Here is a 23744-nt window from a genome sequence, read left to right as displayed (position 1 = left end):
ACGTCCTCTTCCAAGAAAATCTTAGTGGGAGCGGCCCTGAGTTAGTAAGTTGGTAGTATTGCACTCCCGTGCATTGGAGAAGACGCTCCCGGTCTTAGTAGGCGCTCGGAAGTAGTCGGTCCCGGTTGCTATCATTGACATCTGATAGTGATATTGACAGAATTCTAACATGTTCACCGTTAATAAAACTCGCATCTATTCGCCTTTATTGAGACACCTGATCCTAAAGTAGACCATTTAAATGACGCGATTATATGGTTCGCGTGTTATACATATAGATTCTCGTATCACAGTGATCATATCATGTACATCCTCCGAAATGGCTTGACAATCGGTCTCGTGAAGTTTTTAATGTTTATTCGGTAGGTTTAAGAATAGATTGCTATTTTTCGTACCCCTTAGTCGTAGGGTCCACTCCAAAAGGCAAAACAACACTTGGCAGGTCAGCTTGTACCTATATAAAAACGATCATCAAATTGAAATTTTTTAGCATTTTTCATACTTACGCACTGATAACATGCATGTTTTGTATCGCAGCAGAAGGTCGTGGATGCCTGATGGGGGGGAGCGGCGGCTGCGCGCCACCACCTCCTGGACCGTACAGCATCGGCTGAAGGGAGAGTGACGCGCCCAGGGTCATTGACGGCGGGCTTGACAACCTGTTCAAAAACAATTTTAAATTGTATTTTGTAGATTAAAATAGAGGAGGTTCTATGGTTGTTGTATTTTTAGTTTTGGTGCGATAATCCTGTAGTTAACATTCGGTTTTGGGTTCTATTTTTGGGTCGGGCTGTAACGTTTTTAAATAGCAGTCCTGACTGCAGCCGTCGTTAATATAACATATATATGACAGTGATCGTTACAGAAAATGTTACGAGTTCCTCGAGTACGGGTGAAATTAACATTCATTATTTACTCGTATATTATTATAAAAACGAAGTTTAAAGTTTTTGCTACAGTGATGGTATAATATGGGACGGACGATGGGATATTTGATGACTTGAGTTCAGTTCGTTCTTAAGCAGCGTGAACGCCGTCACGCTGCCGACGACCAAGCAACTAGCAAGTCGCGTTAGTGATTTTATGCAATAATATTTTGTGTTGTAATTATTGATCAGAAATTGTTGAGTGTGAGCATGGAGAACATGTCGGGCAGGGGAGGTGGGTGTTAATACATTCTGAAAGGATCCTTTAAACCTGCACCACATCAATTCACAATTAATGGTGAATTAAATTAACCTTTAATTTGGTGCTTAAGAAAAATATAAAAATGCTAAAGAGATTTTTGGGATTTGCCGCTCGTCACTGTTGGCATCCCAAGGTGAGAGAATGCCTACAACGGTTTAGGAATATTCAGACTTACGGTCGTGATAATAATGAACGCCATTGACGAAGATGTCCTTTTTCATTTGTCAAATCCTAGGGCTCACAAAAATAGCACAGCTGATAGGTAGCCCTGATCACGGGCGGAAGCTGGGCTACTACGGAAATTGTGGGTTCACCAATTGAACAAAGTCGCAACCCACGAACTAAGGAAGCAAGCCATCTGGTTATAATCCTACTAATATTGTAAACGCGAAATGTTTGGATGTTTGTCACTCTTTAACGCCGCAACTACTGAACGAAATTTAAAATGGAAATATATTTTACTCTGGATAGGCTACTTTTTGTCCCAAAAAAAATCCTAAGTTTCCCGAGATTTGCAAAAAACTGATGATTTTGATTGTATGAATGTTTGTTACTCTTTCACGCCGCGACTACTAAACCGAATTAACTTAAATTTGAAATAGATATAGACTAACACATTGAAAATGAAATAGAAATAGATATAGACTACATTAACACATAAACTTATTATCTCGAAAAAATTCATAGTTCTCGCAAGATTTGTGAAAAACTGAATTCCACGCGGACGAAGACGCGGGCGTCCGCTAGTTGAAAATAATCCCAAAAACCAAATTATAACCTTATTTATTTATTACATAAAAGATATATAGATAGGTTATGATTTCTCTTTACTTTCATATTGTGATGAGAGAGATACCAAAAGTACAGAATTTAATACTGTTGATCAATACGAGGTATCCTTGGAAGAATAATATTTTTTGGTAAATATTTAAGTTTAGGATTTACCACATTAGTATTATACATGTATCTATAAAACCTCATAAGACGTAAGCAGCGCGTAGTAGGTGAGATACGTATACGATGTCGGATATTGTACCTTGTAATCAGTTAAACACATCCATAAATTTTAGAAATTTCAATTAACCTCGTTGGTATTACTCAAAAATAAATACGAAACAAGATACTCGTAGCTAGGTACTGCTTACCAGTACAATAGTACAAAGTGTTAATATCCACAACTTAATGCACTTAAGCTCTACATACTTGTCTTTATTTCTTAAATAGTGCACTGTGCACACAACTAAACTAAAATATTCGACATTACGTCGAATACTTTTTATACTATACTAGCTGATGCCCTCAACATTGATCGCGTAAAATTTAGTTTTACTAAATTCCATGGGAGCCATGGATTTTCCGGCCCAATTTTAATCCCGAGTATATATACATATACGTATGTACTCAACTTATTAATTGTGATCACTAGGTACACTTTTTACAATCACCTAATCACTTGGGACTTTACGAGAAATTAAATATCACGTGTCTCAAACGGTGAAGGAAAACATCGTGAGGAAACCTGCATACCAGAGAATGTTCTTAATTCTCGGCGTGTGTGAAGTTTGCCAATCCGCATTGGGCCAGCGTGGTGGACTATTGGCCTAACCCCTCTCATTATGAGAGGAGACTCGAGCTCAGCAGTGAGCCGAATATGGGTTGATATACGAATGAATATGAATGAAAGATAATGACTTTACGAGTGCATTTAAACGTACTGCAATTATTTTTTGTGATGACTGTAGCTATGCTATCACAATCACTTGGTCTTTTCGAATGCTTTTACTGAACTTGTTTTTATTACTTGTGATTACTATATACGCTTTTCCATTTTAAACTTCAGCCAAATCGATTCAATAATTAGGGAGTAAATGAGTATCGAGTATCAAATGCACTTACACACAAACTTTCGCCTTTAGAATATTAGTGTGTTACCAAAACAATTAAGCAACTGCGACCAACAAATAACCTCTAAACTAGAATCCTTATTTATGCCGTCAATTATTATTATAGAGAGTAAAACATTGAGAAGTGTAAACCGCGAAGTGTCGCGGTAACCGTTTCAGTATACAAACAAGTTAATTAACTGAAACACTGTTCCGTGTCGAGAGCGTAACAAGAGTACTTTGAACTTGACATTGGTGGCGAATTCAAGCCTTTTTCATACATTTTTATCACGTGTAACAAAATTGCAGCATGGATAAACTTTTGATAGTTTGTTTAACGTACGCATTCCAAACAGTGCGTACAGTAGAAACGTTAGCTTTAGCGTTTTCTGCAAATATTAGTACAAGTATATTTCATTTGAATTGCCTCATTGGTCCTGCCATTAACTGCCACAAATATCATTAATACATGGCCATCAAAAATCAAGTTACTGTATTTTTGTTTTACAAAAACGCCTACATATTTTAAAGTTTTACAAAATTGCAGGTTGGATTACTTTTGATAATTTGTTAGTACGTGCTTTTTTTCGCAACAGTGCTTGAATTAGTACAAATACTTAGCGCTAAATTGCTGGGTTTCTTGCCAGCTCTCAGTGTTGCCTCTGCCTTTCGAACCGATGGTATATTTTTTTTTATTATATTAGAAACCAACTAAAACCGTCAAACTTTACGAGCAAAAGTGTGTAAACTAAGACTACATTACTAGTAGTAGGTAGGTACTCGTAAGTACTTAATTTTATTTTTATCTCTCTTTTTAACTGCCTCATTAATCCCATGATTAACTGACACAGATTGAAATCCAAGGTTTGATTCCCGGGTAAGTTAGTCAAAAAATAAGCAGGTACCTACCACTGGATAATTATTTCAATCAATAATAATTATTTCATTAGCAATCTTCGGCGTTTCACCTCCGTCGGAGTATACGTTTTAATTCAATTTCAATCTACCAAGCACATATACGTGTACTATCCCAGTAGTTATGTTGATGGCAGTACAACCTCTCGGTGGAGCCAAACTGTCGTGAATTACGACACGAGCCCCGTAAATCTCAGCGCAAAACCGCACTCCATTCATCCGCAACAATGTACCATGAAACAAACTACTAGAGCAATCGAATTACACAGATTGGCTGTATTTTGGAACTTTACCAATATTTTGAGACGGCAGGTGCAATGCAATGAATACCATATTTAGTATCATAACAATGGACTAGCGTACGCCCGCGACTTCGTCAGCGTGGAAATCGATCATACAACACACATACCAATTTTTACAAATGTAACTTGATAAATGAAGGACTTTCATCACGTCACGTGGTCGTCTGTTAATCTCTCTCACACAAACACTAGGTCTGAAAGCCACTTAACGAAGTTTCAAGTCTCACAAGAGACGTACCTACAGAGCTACCGTCCAACGTTTTTCTCAGGCATCAGGCTCAACTCTGGCAGAACTATTGCGCTCGTTCAAAACTCTGAGTGATACTACTTCAATCACATTAAGGACCCTGCAGCGAATACATAATCAGAAAAATGGAACAAGCTCAAGGGATGTGTGTAGAAATCTGTGATTATAGATCACGGATTTCCACCAAAGCAACACTTCCCAGTGTAACATAGCGACATCTGACCGTGTTTAGCCGAACTGTTGAAGTGAAATCGTCTTCATGTGAACGGAAACCGTGTATTCCCCTGCGTATTACCCTGACTAAGCCCCAAGGCCCTTACCTTCAGCCAACCCATTCGCGAGGAGTTGACCCACATGTAATTATTTTGAGGTTGAACAACATCGGTCTGATTGGACTTTCTCACTATACAATTCTCTTATGTCAGAACTCTGGCAGAACTTCTGTGCTCGTTCAAACCTCTGGGTGATGCTACTGTAGTCCTATTAAGGACCCTGCAGCAAATACACAATCGGAAAAAGGAACAAGCTCTCCCCACAATATGGGAAAACCGTGATCCGAGCAACACTTCGCAGTGTTACGTAGCAACATCTGACTATGTTCAGCCGAACCGTTGAAGTGAAATCGTCTTAATTTGAAGGGAAACCGTGGGAGCAAGTTCCCCTATGTATAACCCGGGCTAAGCCTCAAGGCCCTTACCCAGCCGAACTCATTTGGAAAGAGATGACCCACATGTAATTTATTTGAGGTTGAACAACATTAGTCTGACTGGATTTTCTCACAACACAATTCTATTTTGTCAGGTGGCTGGTCAAACAACCACTATGATAGTCAGTCAGATTGGTAAACTCCAATCTAGACATGCAAAGAATAGCCACGTCCTACAGTTGCCTGCCCTACAGCCTCATGTGCCTTTAACGTCACTAGCGATAGCACCATATATATACCTACACCCAATTCAATCAAATTATGCTTGAATTCAGAGGTGTATCTATTCCCAGCAACACTCCAAGAGGCGTTCGACGACCTGGGCGGCCAGCTAAGATTCTGGAGCGAGCTCGGTTGGCTGGAGTGACTCCAGCGGGGCTCAGCACCAAATAGACCTACGCACAACGGCCAGCCCCTGGTGACCAAGTGCGGAAAAGGCCCAGGAAAGAAGAAGAAGAAGAAGATACACCCAATTCAAATAGCTAATTGGTCAATCTACCAAAATTGATATAAAAAATAAATCTATAGACAAAGGATTAATCTACCAAATTCGTAAACCGATCGCCGGCGGAGGCATTCGTGCAAAAGCCGACATGAGTTACGACACTGACCACATAAATCTCCACACAACACGGACTATTACACTGAAATGGCACAGGAAAATATATTTTGTGCAGGATATTGAAAATAAAGTTACTTTTACTGTTTCGCTATAATTTATTGGCACTACACATTTATAAACAAATTTTAAATATAAATATAAATAACAAAACTTTAAATATACGGTCAAGCGATACGTCTACGTACGAAGCGTACGGTACGATGTCGTGTAGAAACCGAAAGGGGTGTGGATTTTCATCCTACTCCTAACAAGTTAGCCAGCTTCCATCTTAGACTGCATCATCACTTACCATCAGGTGAGATTGTAGTCAAGGGCTAACTTGTAAAGAATAAAAAAAAATACATAATAAATTACGATCAAAGTTAAATATAACTAATTGCCAATTTAGAAAGTTACACATAATATAACATTGCGGATTAAAATAACTTCATTTGAATATTAATCCCGACCACGCATGAATCACAAAAACAAAGCCTATTGCGGGTTTTTTTTTAATCGAAGCGTCTATATTTTTATGTATGTTACTTCATAACTCCGTCATTTTTTACTAACTAGCGGGCACCCGTGATTTCGTATGCATGAAATTAAGTTTTTCACAAATCCCGCAGGAACCATGGACTTTTACCAAAAGGAAAAAAGCTTTCGAGTTTATTTTTGTTGCTCAAGAACCTCCTCTATATTCCAGTTAAAATCCCATGAAAATCTGTTCAGTCAGAGAGATAGACAATAAAAAAAAAAAAAAAAAAATTTAAATAGGCTTGAATATGTTTTGATACTGTGTAAATAGCTATAAGCTCTTAATACTCGTATAGGAAACTCAATTTTATTTATTTGTATTTGTATTGATGATAACATTTTTTTTTGTATTTAGTTACAAGTAACTATAGAATAAAACAAACATTGAATTATACTTTCACATTTGTTATACAGATTGTAAGATATCCCATTATACTGCGAAGTGTAGGTAGTAAGTGCGTTGTCTCATACTCGTTACGAAGTAAACCGATAATGCAATAAAACAATAGGATTTACAAATGTAATACAATCACGCTCCAAGACTGTACAATGTACATTGTATACCTAGGTCGTCGTCATCAACCCATATTCGGCTCACTGCCGAGCTCGAGTCTCCTCTCAGAATGAGAGGGGTTAGGCCAATAGTCCACCACGCTGGCCCAATGCGGATTGGCAGACTTCACACACTCAGAGAATTAAGAAAATTCTCTGGTATGCAGGTTTCCTCACGATGTTTTCCTTCACCGTTTGAGACACGTGATATTTAATTTCTTAAAATGCACACAACTGAAAAGTAGGAGGTGCATGCCCCGGACCGGATTCGAAGCTACAACCTCCGGAATCGGAGGCAGCGGTCATATCCACTGGGCTATCACGGCTCTCCCTATACCTAGGTACTAATATGAAATCTGTAATTGTACATTCAATGCTCGATGTACATTCAATATTCGATTACAGACGGATATATTATAATCGCATTATGAAATCACATGAAGAGCTTTTCAGTATCAGACCTCGATTGGAAATTTATTTTCCATCGTGAAATCATTAATATTAAATTCAGTCATTCATCATTAACGAATAACGATACATTACCAAATCGGTTTATCATATTTTGCTAATTAATCAAACCTAATTGTTTATTTCAAACAAAAGGTTGTAGGTTCATTTGGTTTTATAGTCGCACTAACTTCTGGCCGCGACTTCGCTCTCGTTAATGCATTCGCTGCTGCACTATATTTTCTTACTTACTCTGCTGCGTTACGAGGTTTTTTGACCTCATACTAAAACTTTATGTGATTTGGTACCCTTGAAGAAGCTATACTTACGAGGTCAATCGACCTCGTATCGCAGCGAACGTGTTAATGGAGAGTTAGTTAATGTTTATTTTGTGTATTTATTAAAAAGCAGAATTCTAAATAATCAGCTTGTTTCAACAGAGAGAGTGGGTATGGAGCTTTGACCCACCACGCTGCTCCAATGTGGGTAAGCGGCCTTAGGATGATGATAATATTCCACTCTATAACGACCATATAACATATTTATATAATTGTTTACTAAAAGTAAAGTATATATAGTAAATAAAATAAAGATAAAAATATTATAAAATTGTATATGAACAAGGAAAAGCCAAAGCCACTTTAAACTACAAGCCATATTGATTTATGAATCCGTTAAAATGGTTAAACTGTTTAGTCAAACCTAGACCGCATTGTAAAGTTGTTGCACACTGCCGCTAGAGCCGCACGATAAGCACATTTTCAGTACAAAACGGGATTGAGCTGAAATGAAGTAGATCGATCAAGTCAAGGTACTAAATTCCTTAACGACGAGTGTATTTGTATAAAATATATTTTATGATGCTATAAGAAAAGTTTTTAAAATAAATCGAGCCGTGCAGCGCCGGTCCAACCATGTACACGCTCTCATCAGAAGATCGGGATGGAGAGTAGTCAATATTTTATTTCAGATTCTCTGTGTATATTTAGTATAGGGGTTCATAGAGAACAAAATAACCTGCGTAGATCCCATCCCATAGCACATATCACATGCCAATCAAAGGTGAATCGGGCGTATCTCTATATCCCTGAAAACCTAGACACTGCTAAGTGAAGTGATAATAACTTGACTAACTTTACACTTGCAGCTAAGCCGCACACTATTTTTCATCATATATTTTAAATAGGTAAATGAAATTTTGCTATTTTCCGCTAAAAACCGGCAAATTCTTGGGATTTTTATTAATGAATTGACTGGGTACGTCTTTCAGCACAATATTTCGCTATGCATATTGCATAATGAACTATTGCAAAGTGATGCTATTCAATAAGTAAATCCTAATAGCTACATTATCTTTATAAACTTCGCAGCAATGTGCAAAAACTGTTTACTGCGCCCGCCGCACCGCGCCGCTTCCTCCTGTCTGGATATTATGGGAACCTGATACCCTGAAACGGTAATCCAGACTGAATATTATATTTCGGGAAGAAAATAAACAAAGTTTTTTTTTTATATATTATACACCTACAACAATTTTTATCTATGGTCGTGTATTGAAATTTATTACACTGAGCAGTACATATGTTAATATTATTAGACCCCAATTTGAAAATAAAGTTCTATATTCAATCAATATGTCGCCTTGTATATGTCACCGTTAGATTGTAAAATACGTTAGTTTATAATCTCACTTGTGATATTATAATCTACCGTCATATTGTGAACTGAATATACTGATTACAATTTGACGTGTTATTTTTCGGTATATTTTACCGAAATTTAACGATTGCAATTTAACGGTTTCACTTCCGATAGATATCGGAAGTTAAACCGTTAAATTGCAATCTTAAAACGTCAACTGTCTGAACTTGCCCCTGATTGGTTGGCCTTCAGCAGACCGTTCTGTGTCCATAGAGTTAAGAATGAAACACATATGTCAGTCAAATATTATACTTCAAGAATTGTGACATCACATATTTATTTATTATTTACTCGTATTGTAACTAAAGACTGACCTAAGTGATCAGTATTTTCAGTTCACAATATGACGGCAGATTATAATATCACGAGTGAGATTATAAACTAACGTATTTTACAATTTAACGGTAACATATCCACACATATATTGTTTGTTTGCCGTTATATTTTCTCAAAAAGTATTGATTTAATTTGTATCGGATTATTTAAACGCGTATTTTGATGGAAGATTTTAGTATACAATTTGATGGCGGTAGGTACACTTTTCAATGCGTCAATGGTCTATTAACCCTCCAAAGCCGAGGCGATCAGACATTATCATTAGACACTAAATCTAAGGGTGTGTCTCACTGAATTATCCCTCAACTATCCAAAAAGGTACCACTATAGAATTTATGTACCGTAAATAAACATAAAGCTGAAACTTCAAATGGTATGTTTATTTCAAATCGCTTTAAACTAAATAGAACTAAAAGTATACTTAGCTAACTGAATTTCAGAAGTTAAACCAAACAACTAATCTCCTAACCAATTTACCTGGCAGGTGACGAAGTTAAGTTTTCCAAGTTGATAAAGCTCATATAGAGCCTATTAGTAGCTTACACAGAGAACAGATACTCTTCTATTTGTAAAACAATGACAGATACATATTAGGGTTTACATATACATATTATTATTTTTGGCAGGTGGGAGGCTTCGGCCGTGGCTAGTTACCACCCTACCGACAAAGACGTACCGCCAAGCGATTTAGCGTTCCGGTACGATATCGTGTAGAAAACGAAAAGGGGTGTGGATTTCTATCCTTCTCCTAACAAGTTAGCCCGCTTCCATCTAAGATTGCATTCTTACCAAGTGAGATTGTAATCAAGGGCTAACTTATAGATGATAGAAAAAAAAAATAGAATAGAAATAGATACCTAAAGGTCGCCATTGACGGTCAATTATTCTCACGTTTCTGCGAAGCAAACGGCAGTACCCACGCGGCATACTATACAAGTCACTTACGCAGTGACCAACACACGATCAATTACAGACAGCAGTGGGTGCTTCAGAAATGTGAGAATAATTGACCGTCTGTGGCTAGCATTATGGAAATAGAAAGAGTATCTCAGCCCATTTTAATGGGTGAGGGTATTTGTAGCTTAAACCCACCACGCTGCTATAGTTTGGTTTTGCAGACAGGCTTTGACTGTAACGCGCTATCAGATGCTAATGAACGTGCTCTCCGAAGCATGAGGAAATTCTCAGTACCAGCCTGTCTTTCTCGAAAGTTTTCTCAAAAGAATAATACTCAATATTTCATAGCCCAGGAGTCGAACCCAAGACCTTACGATCCGTAACCACTGTACCAAAGAGTAACTAAGTATAAGTCAAACTAATTTGAGAATATTAACATAATAATGGATGGCAACAAAGGCGTCGTAAAGTTCCTCGATTATGTAAATTCTGAGTAGTTATGAATGAACTTCATAATACGTTGAAATCGGTTAGATATTAATAAATCATCACTACTTATAAATAAAATTGAAATGTCTGTCTGTCTAAATAACTCTGTTTTCTCAAGTGCATATAGTTGTTTACACGATATTGAAATACGAGATCGTGATAGCCCAGTGGAACCAACTTCTGCCTCCGATTCCGGAGGGCGTAGGATCGAATCCGGTCCGGGGCATGCACTACTAACTTTTCAGTTATGTGAATTTTAAGAAATTAAATATCACGTGTCTCAAACGGTGAAGGAAAAACAACGTGAGGAAACCTGCAAACCAGATAATCTTAACTCTCTGCGTGTGTGAAGTCTGCCAATCCACATTGAAAGAAAGAATTGAAAGACATTCGGCCAGCGTGGTGGACTATTGTCCTCTCATTCTGAGGGAAGACTCGTGCTCAGCAGTGAGCCGAATGAATTGATAATAATTAATGATGATAAACAAAAAAAATATCTGTCTGCCTGTATATCCGGGCTAATGTCTAGATTTTAGAACCGATTTTAACGACATTTTCACTGGTATATAGAGCAGACTATTGAGCAACGTATGGGCTACCTTTTATCCCGAAAATCCATGGATGATTTTCGCTGACGAAATTTTTAATGATTTTTTATGATTTTCCATCAAGACCGAACAGAGACGATTGATGAATCGAATCAAAAAGTGGCACCACAAAAATTAGCAAGCGACACTTTCCCGACTGTTTTCTATAGTCTCTTTGCCTTTAACGGAACGAGAACAGAACTGCCAGAGTTTGCCCTAGGACTAGTAGAAATAGGAGCACGAACGAAAGTTATTGAGACTCTTTTTAATCACTATTACATTACATAGATATCTCTCATGCTGTAATTATAGATAGATTGTATAGATAGGATTGCTTCCTTAGGGCTTCAAAGCGTCGAGATTCAGCGAAAACTCGATTTTCGGGTAAATCAATATTGTATCGGTATATAAGAAATCGACTGAGCAATTTTAAATTTCCGTTTAGTACTTTACTAGCTAAGTACTAAGCGGGAATTTAAAATTACTCAGTTCGATTTCTTACCGTTAAATTAATATGCAAGCTGTAGTTAAATATAGCCATGTAGCACACACGTGTCACAACAAAACGATAACCAACACGACAGTCAGTCTGGACCAATTGCCGCTATCGATCACGACGCCAACCAATCACCGTGCTTGCCGGAATACAATGCGTAACGCGACTAATCGGCCAGTTAACGTGCTTCGTTCTTTCGTTGGAATACAGAAGTTTTGCCTTTAATTTTACCTAATAAGTACCTATATTTCTTTAATAACTTTTAAGCCATCTAAAAGTAATTTTTGATGAAAAATTTTTTTACAAACTTTCATAGTTTATTTAACTCCCTTGAGGGTAAAAATTAGGTTAATTTTGACTATCCTACTAATATTATAAACGCGAAAGTTTGTATGGATGTTTGTTTGGGTGTTTGTTGCTATTTAACGCCGCAACTACTGAACCGATTTGACTGAAATTCGGAATGAAAATAGATTTTACTCTGCATTCACACATAGGCTACTTTCCATCCCGGAAAATCCACTATTCCCGAGGGATTAGTGAAAAACTAAAATTCGCGCGAGTCCGCTAGTAATAAGTAATAGTAATAATTAATCGATCTGTCAAATACAAAAAACAACTTTTACAAATCTGTCTCAGATTAAACAAAACAGTAATTCTTTTTATATTATTGGCGTGTACTTATTTTTATATTAATAACGTTTTACAAACCTCAATGGAGACTCCATATGTACACGATGCGAGGAACATGACGGTGCCGGTTGGTGCGCAGGGTGAGCCGGTATTGGTGGGGGACTGCTATGCCGGCTCAGGGTCTCCGGAGACACCAGCGCAGCCCCCGCAGACGCCGGGCTGGGTAACGGGGCGGCGCTGCTGCTGGATATCTCCGAGTCCACGAAGGTTCCTCTGGACACGTGCGAGCCTCCCGACATGTTGTTCGCCGGTATGGAGTAGCAACTGGAACAAACGTTTTATTGGATATTTTTCTTTGTATCTTGTGTTCTCCTTAGAGTAAAGGATATGCAGGTTTGTCAGCAGTCCATCACTTTAACCATTGTAGATCTATTGTGTTGTGATAGCCATATATAGCTTACATGATGGTATTCTCAGACCAATGCGCGTTTGGAACCCTCGTAAATTTAATTTTAAGTTCACGACTGTAATTACCACCATTTAATTAAATTATGACATAACTTGACGTTTCAATAGTGCTTGTAAACTAAGCCTAATTGAAATACCTAAATGAATTTTGAATTTAATTTCATGTAAGGTTTCTATGGAAAAATATGCCTGTACTACGAACTACATTACTATACCGTGCTATAGACCTGCAATTTTAACAGTACAGTTAAATCAGTTCAGTTAAATCTTCCGTGTGTAGTGTCTTTCAGTTTTAACCACGGAATTCTAGCTTTAGCGTTTTTCTTCTGTGGTTTTAACTGTACATTTTTTTCAAATGATTTTAATTCAAATTAAACTGAACAGTTAAAACTGAATGTCTGTAGCAGATTATATTGTTATCAATGTATCCTCTCTACGCATATAACAAACTGGCTGGCGCTGGTTTCACCCGCGTGGTTCCCGTTCCCATAGGACTACGGGGATAATATACGGCCACTCGGATTCTCATTGTGTCGACAAACTATAAGTAACCTTACAAATACAAATGTGGAATCAATGTATGGGATGTATGGTACCTAGAAATAATTGGTTCATTTTCAAATTCAAAAGTTCAAAACAAGGTAATAAAATAGAAAGGACTTGCAATTAAAGTGACTTTTAATAAGAAACATTGGACTTAGTGGAAGGGAAGTAATATTTCTTCATTAGTATGAAACTAGTCTACCGTTAGAAAAAGGGACTAAACTGCAAAAGCAATTAGTGCGCCAGACCTTTTTAACTTGTACTTTTTATACAGCAGATGTAATATGATGTACTTTATACATCCTTTTATTATATTTTTCGATCCTTTGTCTGCTAAACATTTATATAATGCTGCGTTTTATATTCTATCGTAATAAAACATCAAGTACTGAATCCAAATCTATACTAATATTATAAAGCTGAAGAGTTTGTTTGTTTATTTGTTTGATTGAACGCGCTAATCTCAGGAACTACTGGTCCGATTTGAAAAATTCTTTCAGTGTTAGATACCCATTTATCGAGAAAGGCTATACATATATATTATTCCCGTATACCTACGGGAACGTAAACCACGCGGGTGAAACCGCGCGGTGTCAGCTATAGATAATAATAGCTATATATAATATTTCGGTGACTTTTAAAAGAGAATATTATAAGCCAAACATCGTTTATTGTGCGCATTTCAAAACTCGCAATCGAGTAATCACCCTCGAGATCTTATCAACGTCGGGTACGGTCGACGGGACTCAACAAACTCCGAATATGGATAGAATGGGGAAGAAATTGATGGCTCAAGATATCCCGTCTATCAATTGAAGACGTATTACGCTCACTCCTCCATTTTAATGGAGCTGTCTAAAGTTTAACGAATTCTGTACGCTTCTAAAAACACAACTCCATTTCAGATGTACGAAATCCTGCCCCCCTAGCTAAGTGGCACGTGGATTTTCTTTCTACGATCGCTAACGCTTCGAAAACTAGAAAGATGTATGTATATGTAATGACATTTGCTATCGACACGTCACGTGATTAAGATCTATCATTCCCATACATTTTTCTAGTTTTCTAAGCGTTAGCGATCGTAGAAAAAGAATCGACGTGCCACTTGGCAAGGGGGGTTGAGCCTTTAAAGCTATTTCATGTCGATTTTAATTTTAAATTGCGTAGGTACGGATCAGGTGTTCTTTTTTCCACATTTGTATCGTAATTGGTTTACACGGCTACTGTTTGCATTTTATTCCGACACGTGAATGTTGCGCAGTGTGTTTTTAATTAGTATTTTAATCGTACCTTCATCAATGTCTAGGGACGCCTGCATCTCCGCGTGGAATTATGTTTTTTGCAAATCCCGAAGGAACTATTGATTTTTCCATGATAAAAAGTAGCCTATGTATAAATCTAGGATATAATCCTACAAACACACATACTTACAAACACAAACGTTAGCCTTTAGATTATAATGTTATAAATTGTTTTATTTCAAGTTTAATTCAACATGTACCTTCAGTAAGAAGGTGTGGGTCAATTCTTGCAAAAAATCAAAATTCATTATTATTTCAAGTACTAATTACTAGTTACTATTTATTAATAGTAGTTAATTTACAAGCACTGTTAAATGTCAATGTTCTTTTCAGGAAACTTGCAAGCTAAATTAGTATCATTTGTGTTACATACGAGTATTAGAGCTTATTTTTAAAAGCTCTTTATGAACAGACTAGCTGCCACCGCGCAGTTTCACCCGCGTGGTGGTTCTCGTTCCCGTAGGAATACATAGAAAATATATAGCCTATAGCCTTCCTTGATAAATGGGCAAACTAACACAGAAAGAATTTTTCAAATCGGACGAGTAGTTCCTGAGATTAGCGCGTTCAATCAAACAAACAAACGAACTCTTTAATTTTTGCAATATTAGTATAGATAGATATGAATTTATTTTTCACAAACGATTGTGTATTAACATTCACTGTCGTGTATCTATATTCATATTCTATTCGAGTTACCGAAAAATATCGTACGATAAACGTATACGACTTTTAGTCACGTCCAATTTTTCTATCGCAGTTCAATTGGCGCGATACAAGTAATAAGCCGATTTATTGCCCTCGCTAGATACGCAGGGACGTGACGAAAATGCCGACATCCGCTGCGAATGAAATGCCAGTTGACAAACTTCGCTTTCAGAGATGCCAACTGCTTAATATTCCGGAGATCGGATTCCGGAGTGTTGTGACTGTCAGAACTGTCGTGAACATTTTTAATAAATACTAACAGACGCTCGCGGGTTTACCCGACCTTTATAAAACCAGAACATCCTACTGCTTTGTTTTCATCATCATTATCAACCCATACTCGGTGCTGAGCACGAGTCTCCTCTCAGAATGAGAGGGATTAGGCCAACAGTCCACCACGCTGGCCCAATGTGGATTAGCAGACTTCACACACAGAGAATTATGAAAATTCTCAGGTAGGTAAGCAGGTTTCTTCACGTTTCTACGCTTTGTTTTGTCTTTGGGGTAATACTATAAGTTCTAAATCAAAGTCAAAATTTATTTATTTCAATTGGGCTTAGAATACAAGCACTTTTAAAACGTCAAGGTTGACTATTAGTAAAAACTCTACCAGCGGTTCGGAAGGCAGATTCTGCTGAGAAGAAACGGCAAGAATTTCAAGTTGGTCTTTAAAAAAATCTGTTACAAATACTTAATCGTCGTAACGGTTCTTGGTTATGCATTGTAGATAATATATTTACCAATACTTAACTAACAGAACAGAAGTTTGTAAAATACTCGCAGGCAGCGAATGGTTAAGAAAATACATAGAGGGTAGAAAATACATAGGCCTTAGGATTATTATTTTAATTTAGGTAGGTATACCAAATATGCTCGGAAGCAGTTGGATAGGTTAATAACGATGACGACTATGAAATTAATCTACACTAATATTATAAATATTATTTATATGATTGTATGTTTCGTTTGCATTGAATAGACTCCGAAACTACTTAACCGATTTTAAAATTTCTTTCACTATTGGGAAGCTACACTATCCCCGGGTGCTATAGGCTATAGTCTATCCCCGTATTCTTATGGGAACGGGAACTACGCGGAAGAAAACTCGTGGCGTTTGCTTGTTAAAAATCAAGTACCGTCGTGGTTATAATAGGACGTTGGTTTTATATCTTGGTATTAAGGTAACGAAAACGGGTCGAAACGTGACTCGGTCTCAACCCATTTCCACATATAAGGACATTTAGCTTGTTCATTAAGTTTTAATAGCCGCCTATTACCAGGTCACACAGTCACAGGAGGGAGCTTTTCCTTATCGATTTCTGCGAAAGACAATGACCCCTTTTGTTCGATAATCTGCTTTTAACGAGGGACAAAGCTTGGGCATTTGTGAACGACTATTGACAATTAAGCTCTTATTTACTTTGACAGGTTTTTTTACAAACAAATATCACACTAATATTATAAAGGAGAAAGTTTGTGTGTAAGTGTGAAAGTGTGTAAGTATGTTTGTTTCTCTTTTACGCGGCGACAATTGAAGCGATTTGGCTGAAATTTGGAATAAAAATAGATTTTACTCTGGATTGACACATAGGCTACTTTTCATCCCGGAAAAATCCATGGTTCCCGCGGGATTTGTGAAAAACTGATATCCACCCGGACGAAGTCGCGGCGTCCCCTACTTTAAGATATTTGCTATGTAAAAAGTAGTAGATACTAAATATCATTAATGTAGAAAACTTATATTGTAGTTACAGTATACGTCATTGGTAAGTAAGTAAGGTTGTGATTATGAATACTCATAATAGATTTAGATTATCATAATAAAGAATCATAACTGGGACGTACCTAGCTACCGCCGTATCAGCCTTATCAAAAATACGGGGCCCCCGGACTACATGGGCCTTTAGGGGCCCTTACGTGTGAAAGCTAAAATTAGTAAAATGTAGGTAATCCACAATCTTATTTCTTCCCTGGTTAAACCTGGCGCCCAAAAGTTGAAAACACCCTACATATGGGTTAAGTCACTGTCATGTCTACTTTAAGCGAGTATTTGTATTTCTTTTTTGAGAAATCTTTTCCCTTCAATTGTTCAAACTAATTCTGATACAGCGCCCCTCCATGGCACGCTACGCCACTGTTTCATAATCTCATTATTCAAGGAAATTTAAAAAAATAGATGTAACAACAACAATGTATACTTATTTAGAAATAACATATCTATTTTCAATAATCTAGTTATTTTGTAAGACTGTAACCAGCCTTGCATACCGAGTACATAATTCTAAGAGTATAGATAATATCAACGATTCGGTATTACTTCTGTTTGTAAATTTCAAAAATAGCTAACAACAAGTGGATGCATCTAGTGGTCTTGGTTCAATAGAGAATAAACTGTAGGATTCAACTAGAATTTCCTTTTAAAAGTGACAGTATTTCACTAAATCGATATACGTACAGAACCATTGATGTAGGTATAACAATTTACACATCATTACGTAGAACTGGCTATACCAACTAAAAGCATCAGTTATTAACTTGTTTCCGTTCAGTGAACAACAGACAATAAATGACGTTTAATTAAATGATCGCGTCAAAATAAAATACGTTTCTAGACGTAATCGAATAACGTCGGGCGACGAGCGCACCATTTCCGCATCCAATATGGCAACGTTTGATTTCCGGTGCCGTTTCCCGCGTAAACGGTTTACGTGGGATTACATGCTACGTTTATTTTAATCAATCTCTGCCAGCTGGTACTTAGTGTAACTGTCTGTAGCTATCATAGAGGAATTAGCTATGGGGTTGCATCGCACCCAAATTCACGAACATAATTGTCATTTTTTGAGGGGGACGAGGTAAACTCACTTATTTTTATTACAAATTTGGAAATACATACTTACAAGTGAAACGTAACTTAATCTTTTAGTAAAGTAGTAGTTGTTGACCGTTTTAATGCCATTCAACTACCCAAACCGACATTTTTAGGGAGTTCTTTACACGACGAAAATTATATAAATGAAAACACTGATTCTATAAAAACAGTTTTTATAAACGCTAACTATGACTTATTAGAAGGCTTAAAGTCACTCAGCGGGCGATGGAGCGAGATAGGCTTGGAATTTCTCCGGGTAATCGAATCAGAAATGGGGAGATCCGCAGACGAACCACAGTCACTGACATAGCTCAGCGAGTCGCAAAGCTGAAGTGGCAATGGGCAGGCCACATAGGTCGAAGAGCCGACGGACGTTGAGGTCCCAAGGTGCTGGAATGGCGACCCCGCACCGGAAAGCACAGTATTGATCGACCCCCCCACTAGGTGGACTGAGGATATCAAGCGGGTTGCAGGGAGCCGCTGGATGCTAGCGGTTCGAGACCGTTGTGCTTGGAGGTCCATACAAGAGGCCTATGTCCAGTGGACGTCTATCGGCTGATAAGGTAAATCGTTGATCTTTTACTTTGACAGATAGTAACATCTAGGGGGCAGGTCTCTACATATAATACATACATACATACATAAATAGGATAATTTTACAGACGTAATAAATAAGAAACAAATTCAATGTTATATTAAATTCCCTCGACGTAACCAACGTCATAATTTAAATATGTTTCAAGACGAAATCCAATAACCTCAGGCGACGAAAACGCTATTACGGATAAGTAATGATGTCGAGTTTGGAAGATATTAGCTTGCAGTTGCAGGATGCAGCCAGACTTAGATGAAATCTTACTCTGCAGATTTTATTAAGTAGAATCTACATCACTGTGTAACTTTAAATCCAGCATTATTTAGAAGTATTTTTATTTCTTTACTGCAAACAAATGATTCAGTCACAATGTACTTTAAGATTGTAACTCGATAAACGTATAGAGAAAATTCAGCAACATAATATTAGAGGTTGCTTTTATCATGACTTCTTAAACCAGACTGCGTAGTAGGAGTTTTCAATATTTTCATACTGTTACTATCGCGTTAATGTTAACGCGAATTTATATGGAATTGAAACAGTTGTGCAGTAGTGCCACTAGATGGCGCTGTTTCAATTCCTTAGAATTTCACGTTTACGTTTACGCGACCGTCACAGTATGAAAACTGCCACTAGGCACTCCGGACACTAAATCGCATGACGTTATTATGGCGGGTGTCAAGCACTACTACTAATGGTAATTTAAAAACTATAACACTAGCGGACGTCCCCGTCTCCGTTCGCGTGAAATTCCGTTTTTGCAAATCACGCGGAAACTATCATTATTCTATTAAACTATTATTAAAATATATTAAGAATAAACTATTATTTCCGAGACAAAATGTAGCCAATTTATCTCCATACCAAATTTCATTAAAATCTATTCAGTGGTTGAAAAGGTAACAGTCTTACATTAGCATTTTTAGGTATGGATAAAATAGTTCCAAACCGGCAATCAAAATTAAAGCTTCGCTTTAAAAAATTAATGTTATTAAAAAATTAATACTACGAGAGAGATCATTAATTGATAGAGATTTTCTGATAGATCCACACATTGCGACATTTTAGCCGCTTGACCAAAGCCACAAAAAAAACTACCGGCTAGTCCTACAAGTAGACAAGAACTCTTAATCGATATTCGCAGTTTTCATAGTTAATTAACATTTATTTGCCAATCGTCCTCGGCGGCAATAGACGCTGGCTTCCTTTGCGACTGACGAACAGAAAGCTGGCAACATGGCTCAAGCTGGACTGTGTGGATCCACCTTTAGAGATTTAACTAGTTTCTACATGCAGGCCCGCTTCTTGGTAGTATGATGTAAATTAAATTTCTAATTAGAAACAAGAAGGGCAATGTTCAATGAGTCGTGTAAACTCATATGGTTTCACTTTTCCCTGTTCTTCCATCTAATTACCTCCTTCCTTACCTGATCATCTAGGTAATTTAATCTGCCTAAAAATCTTACAATTAGAATTATAAATTATAGCGTACGCTTTAGGAACTTTTTGGTTTGGATTTCTCAAAAGTAAAAAAATATCTCATATTCGTTTTATACTTGCAATCATGCTTTTTGCGAGTTTATTTGTTTTAATGAACTACATTTATTTCAGCTGTTTCAGAGTTCAAGACTGCACGTGAATTTTTATGTCACTAACAAAACCTATTTCCATTTTGTTTTCGGCAAGATTTAGTTAATCTTGACCTGTTTGTTACCTAATGTAGAAACCTTTTTGTTTAAACACACTTTTGGTAAATAAGGCCATTGGAACAGCTTCCACCTTCACACAGAAAGTAAAAGAAGAAACTGTAATGAGATTATCAATTGTAAATTATAATACTGTATGATAAAGAGGAACTCTTGAGTTTATTGCCGGTCTTCTCAGCAGAGCCTGCCTTCCGAACCGGTGGTAGAATCTATACAAATAATCAACGTTAACGTTCAAAAAGTGCTTGTAAACTAAACCTAGTTGAAATAAATGAATTTTTAATAGGTATACACTAATAAAATATATGATGTAATTAATTAGCAACATACGGGCTTTTACAATAGGTAACATAACACTTCAAAACAACTATTCATATTTACTTGAATAGTAAAGTCTGTATGTAATGATTGAACAAAAATCAATCACAAATCATAAATTCTTCCTAATAAAAGGTAACCAATTGAAAAATATTTCCTCCCTTTCATTTATTGTTGCGATTAAACGCAGTGCCGTCTGTTACGATGGTGAAAATCGTAGCAGAAAATTGCTTTTCAACAAATTCACTGCATTTCGTTATATCAGCGAATTACGGGCCTCTCTCGTGACCGGTCGCCGTTAAAATAGAATTTGTTGGCTTTGTAGTACACAGGGGTGTCGGGTTTAGGTTACTTTTTACCAAGCAACTCATTGTTTTGTACGAGTAGGTATGTCCTGTTTTAGAGATACATTTTGAAGGTGAAGGACAACTGCCTTTTGTGTTAGACAATGATTTAGAATGATTTAACGGCCTTGGCTAATGTATTGTTCGTGTTCCTGTAAGGCATGAACTATGTTCAATCTATAATTTGTCGCATTTAGGGTTAAGTAACTTTATATGCTCTAGATAGATACTTTATGGTTCTTAGATGACCCAACTTTGCTCTGAGCTTTATTGGAAATATCTTCAAAAACATACCTACTCAAGTCGCTACAAAATTCATGAGAGCATATCAGCAAAAGATACGGCACCGTGCGGGTTCCGGGCCGGGTCCATCGAGTGGCAAAGCGAAATACTCCGAGCAGAAGCTCAGATCTTGGGACCCGAGTGTAGAGTTGATCCTTTAGGTCAGCAGTCCTTCTTTGTTGGTGTTATCCTCCCTGCCCAAAGTTCTATATTTGCTGCAGGTTTTGAGGCCAAAGTCTTTAAACAGGCTATAGAGAGATTTGGCTGTTATTCCTCTCACATACATTTCTGCGGTATATAAAGTAACCACATAACCATTAATTATACTAGGTGATAGGTTAAGTTATAACAAAATATATATTTTCTAATAGTAATCCTTACATATACTCGTAGAGACAGCTAATCATTGGAATTGTCTCATCCATTAAGACGTAGATTAAAAATTAATTCATTTAAAAAAAGGTAGTTACTAATTATTACTAAGCCGCAAAAAAAAGGAATTCGCAATCAACGATTCCCATCTCCAAACAAGTAAATATTGTTTAATGTCGTTGGTAGGTAGTACTAGTAGTAAAAAGTTAGCCAAGACCTAATCTGTTATCCAATAACAACTGATTTACAGGGTTATCAAATTTTCAAATATAAGTTTCAGAGTGTTTCGTTTACTTATATCTCGCAAAGAAAAACGAATGAACGAGCTCCTCGCAGCCGCTATACCAAAATAACGCGAATAACGAACTTAGAGCAGTCAAAGACTAATCTTGAAATTGTCTAAGACAGTATTCTACATAAAATATTAATTAGTACTATTGGGCAGGTATTAGGTATACTAGCAGACAGTAGTAGTGCTCTTTGTAATAGTTTGAAGGATAACTTCTACCGAAGTTTTGTTTGCTTTGCTTTTTGATTGAGGTTCTGGGTTCCCAGTTCAGCTTCGTTCAATTATGGAGGTTTAATACAATTTCTCACTTGTGTAAAGATATGCTTCAACTGTAGCTAGATAGTACTTACATTCGATTTATTTTACCGGTACAATGTATCTTACATTAGCCGCGTAGAACAGCCGAAAACAAAAGGAGAGGAAGAAGAAACTTGGTTTAAGCGACATTAGCAGTATTATAGACTACATTGTCTCCTAACATCAGTACGCAATATTCAAATATTAACTTACATAGCTTTTTTTATTGAGAAAGAATACCATGGGAAACTGAAGCTAACTTATATAAATTATGTCAACATATGGAATGGTGGCAAGAATACTGAAAACATTTTCGCGTTGGACATCCAAGCTGATCCGAAAAATGTGCTACTTCTGTCACCAATCAAGGCAACTAGCCGAGGTCAAATAAATCGGAGTAATTTTTGGCATCATCTTCTATGTTTACCAAGAATTATTACATACTATAATCACATATTCCATCTTATCTTTGCCAAGGAATTTATTGTTCCTTCACGACGAAGCACCTAAGGTAATAAAATATCCTGTGTAAACTGCAAACTCACATAAATACAAACTTCCAAACTTCGCCGCAAAGATAAACTTTGAAATATATTTAATTCGCCCACATAAATCACTTTCACTATCTAAAATCTCGCTAGTCTTTGAGCGCCAGTATAAATATTATCAGAATATACTCGTATAGGTGTGCATGTAGCGTACTATAAGGTGCCCAATACCAATTGAACTGAAGTACCAGTTATTTTTTAGTGAAAATTGAACTTAATTGGATGGTGAATAGAGTAGAATTTGGGTAAGCACATTCTGTTATTATGGTTGTACAAGTGGTTTAGCGTAGACGGTTTCGTAGCGTTCGCTTTCGTTGGAGTCTGCTGGCCGCCCGCCCAGTGATCAATGGGCGTCTGTAGTAAGTGACTTTTTACGTCGAACGTAGTTTTTGTACTTTTATTCCAAGAGAAAAGGATAAAGGAATCAGTTACGGGGATCGCTCTCTGAGGGTTTAAAACTGAGAAGTGGAGCTTTGTTGAAGGGATGATTACTTTTTTCTCTACCACGGAAGGTTAATGATTCTATTACCGGAGTATAAAAGACTTAAATAATTTTTATTTTACGTTAGGATGTGTTTATCTAT

General features: G+C 37.0%; 1 protein-coding gene across 4 annotated transcripts in view; it reads right to left on the bottom strand.

Moving 5' to 3' along the window:
- The window catches only part of LOC112054137 (proton channel OtopLc-like), a 107419-nt gene that overhangs the window by 41190 nt on the left and 42485 nt on the right, over positions 1–23744 (bottom strand). For all 4 annotated transcript variants that reach the window (XM_052882002.1, XM_052882003.1, XM_052882001.1 and 1 more), the window contains 2 exons: positions 12596–12841; positions 507–659 (listed from right to left, as the gene is read on the bottom strand). In XM_052882002.1, the coding sequence (XP_052737962.1) occupies positions 507–659; positions 12596–12841 (399 nt within the window). The remainder of the gene's footprint in view (positions 1–506; positions 660–12595; positions 12842–23744) is intronic.

Source organism: Bicyclus anynana, chromosome 6 (genome assembly GCF_947172395.1).
Source record: "Bicyclus anynana chromosome 6, ilBicAnyn1.1, whole genome shotgun sequence".
Taxonomy (NCBI): domain Eukaryota; kingdom Metazoa; phylum Arthropoda; class Insecta; order Lepidoptera; family Nymphalidae; genus Bicyclus; species Bicyclus anynana.
The sequence above is the reverse complement of the archived record's forward strand: the minus strand, read 5'-3'. Positions and strand labels throughout refer to the sequence as shown.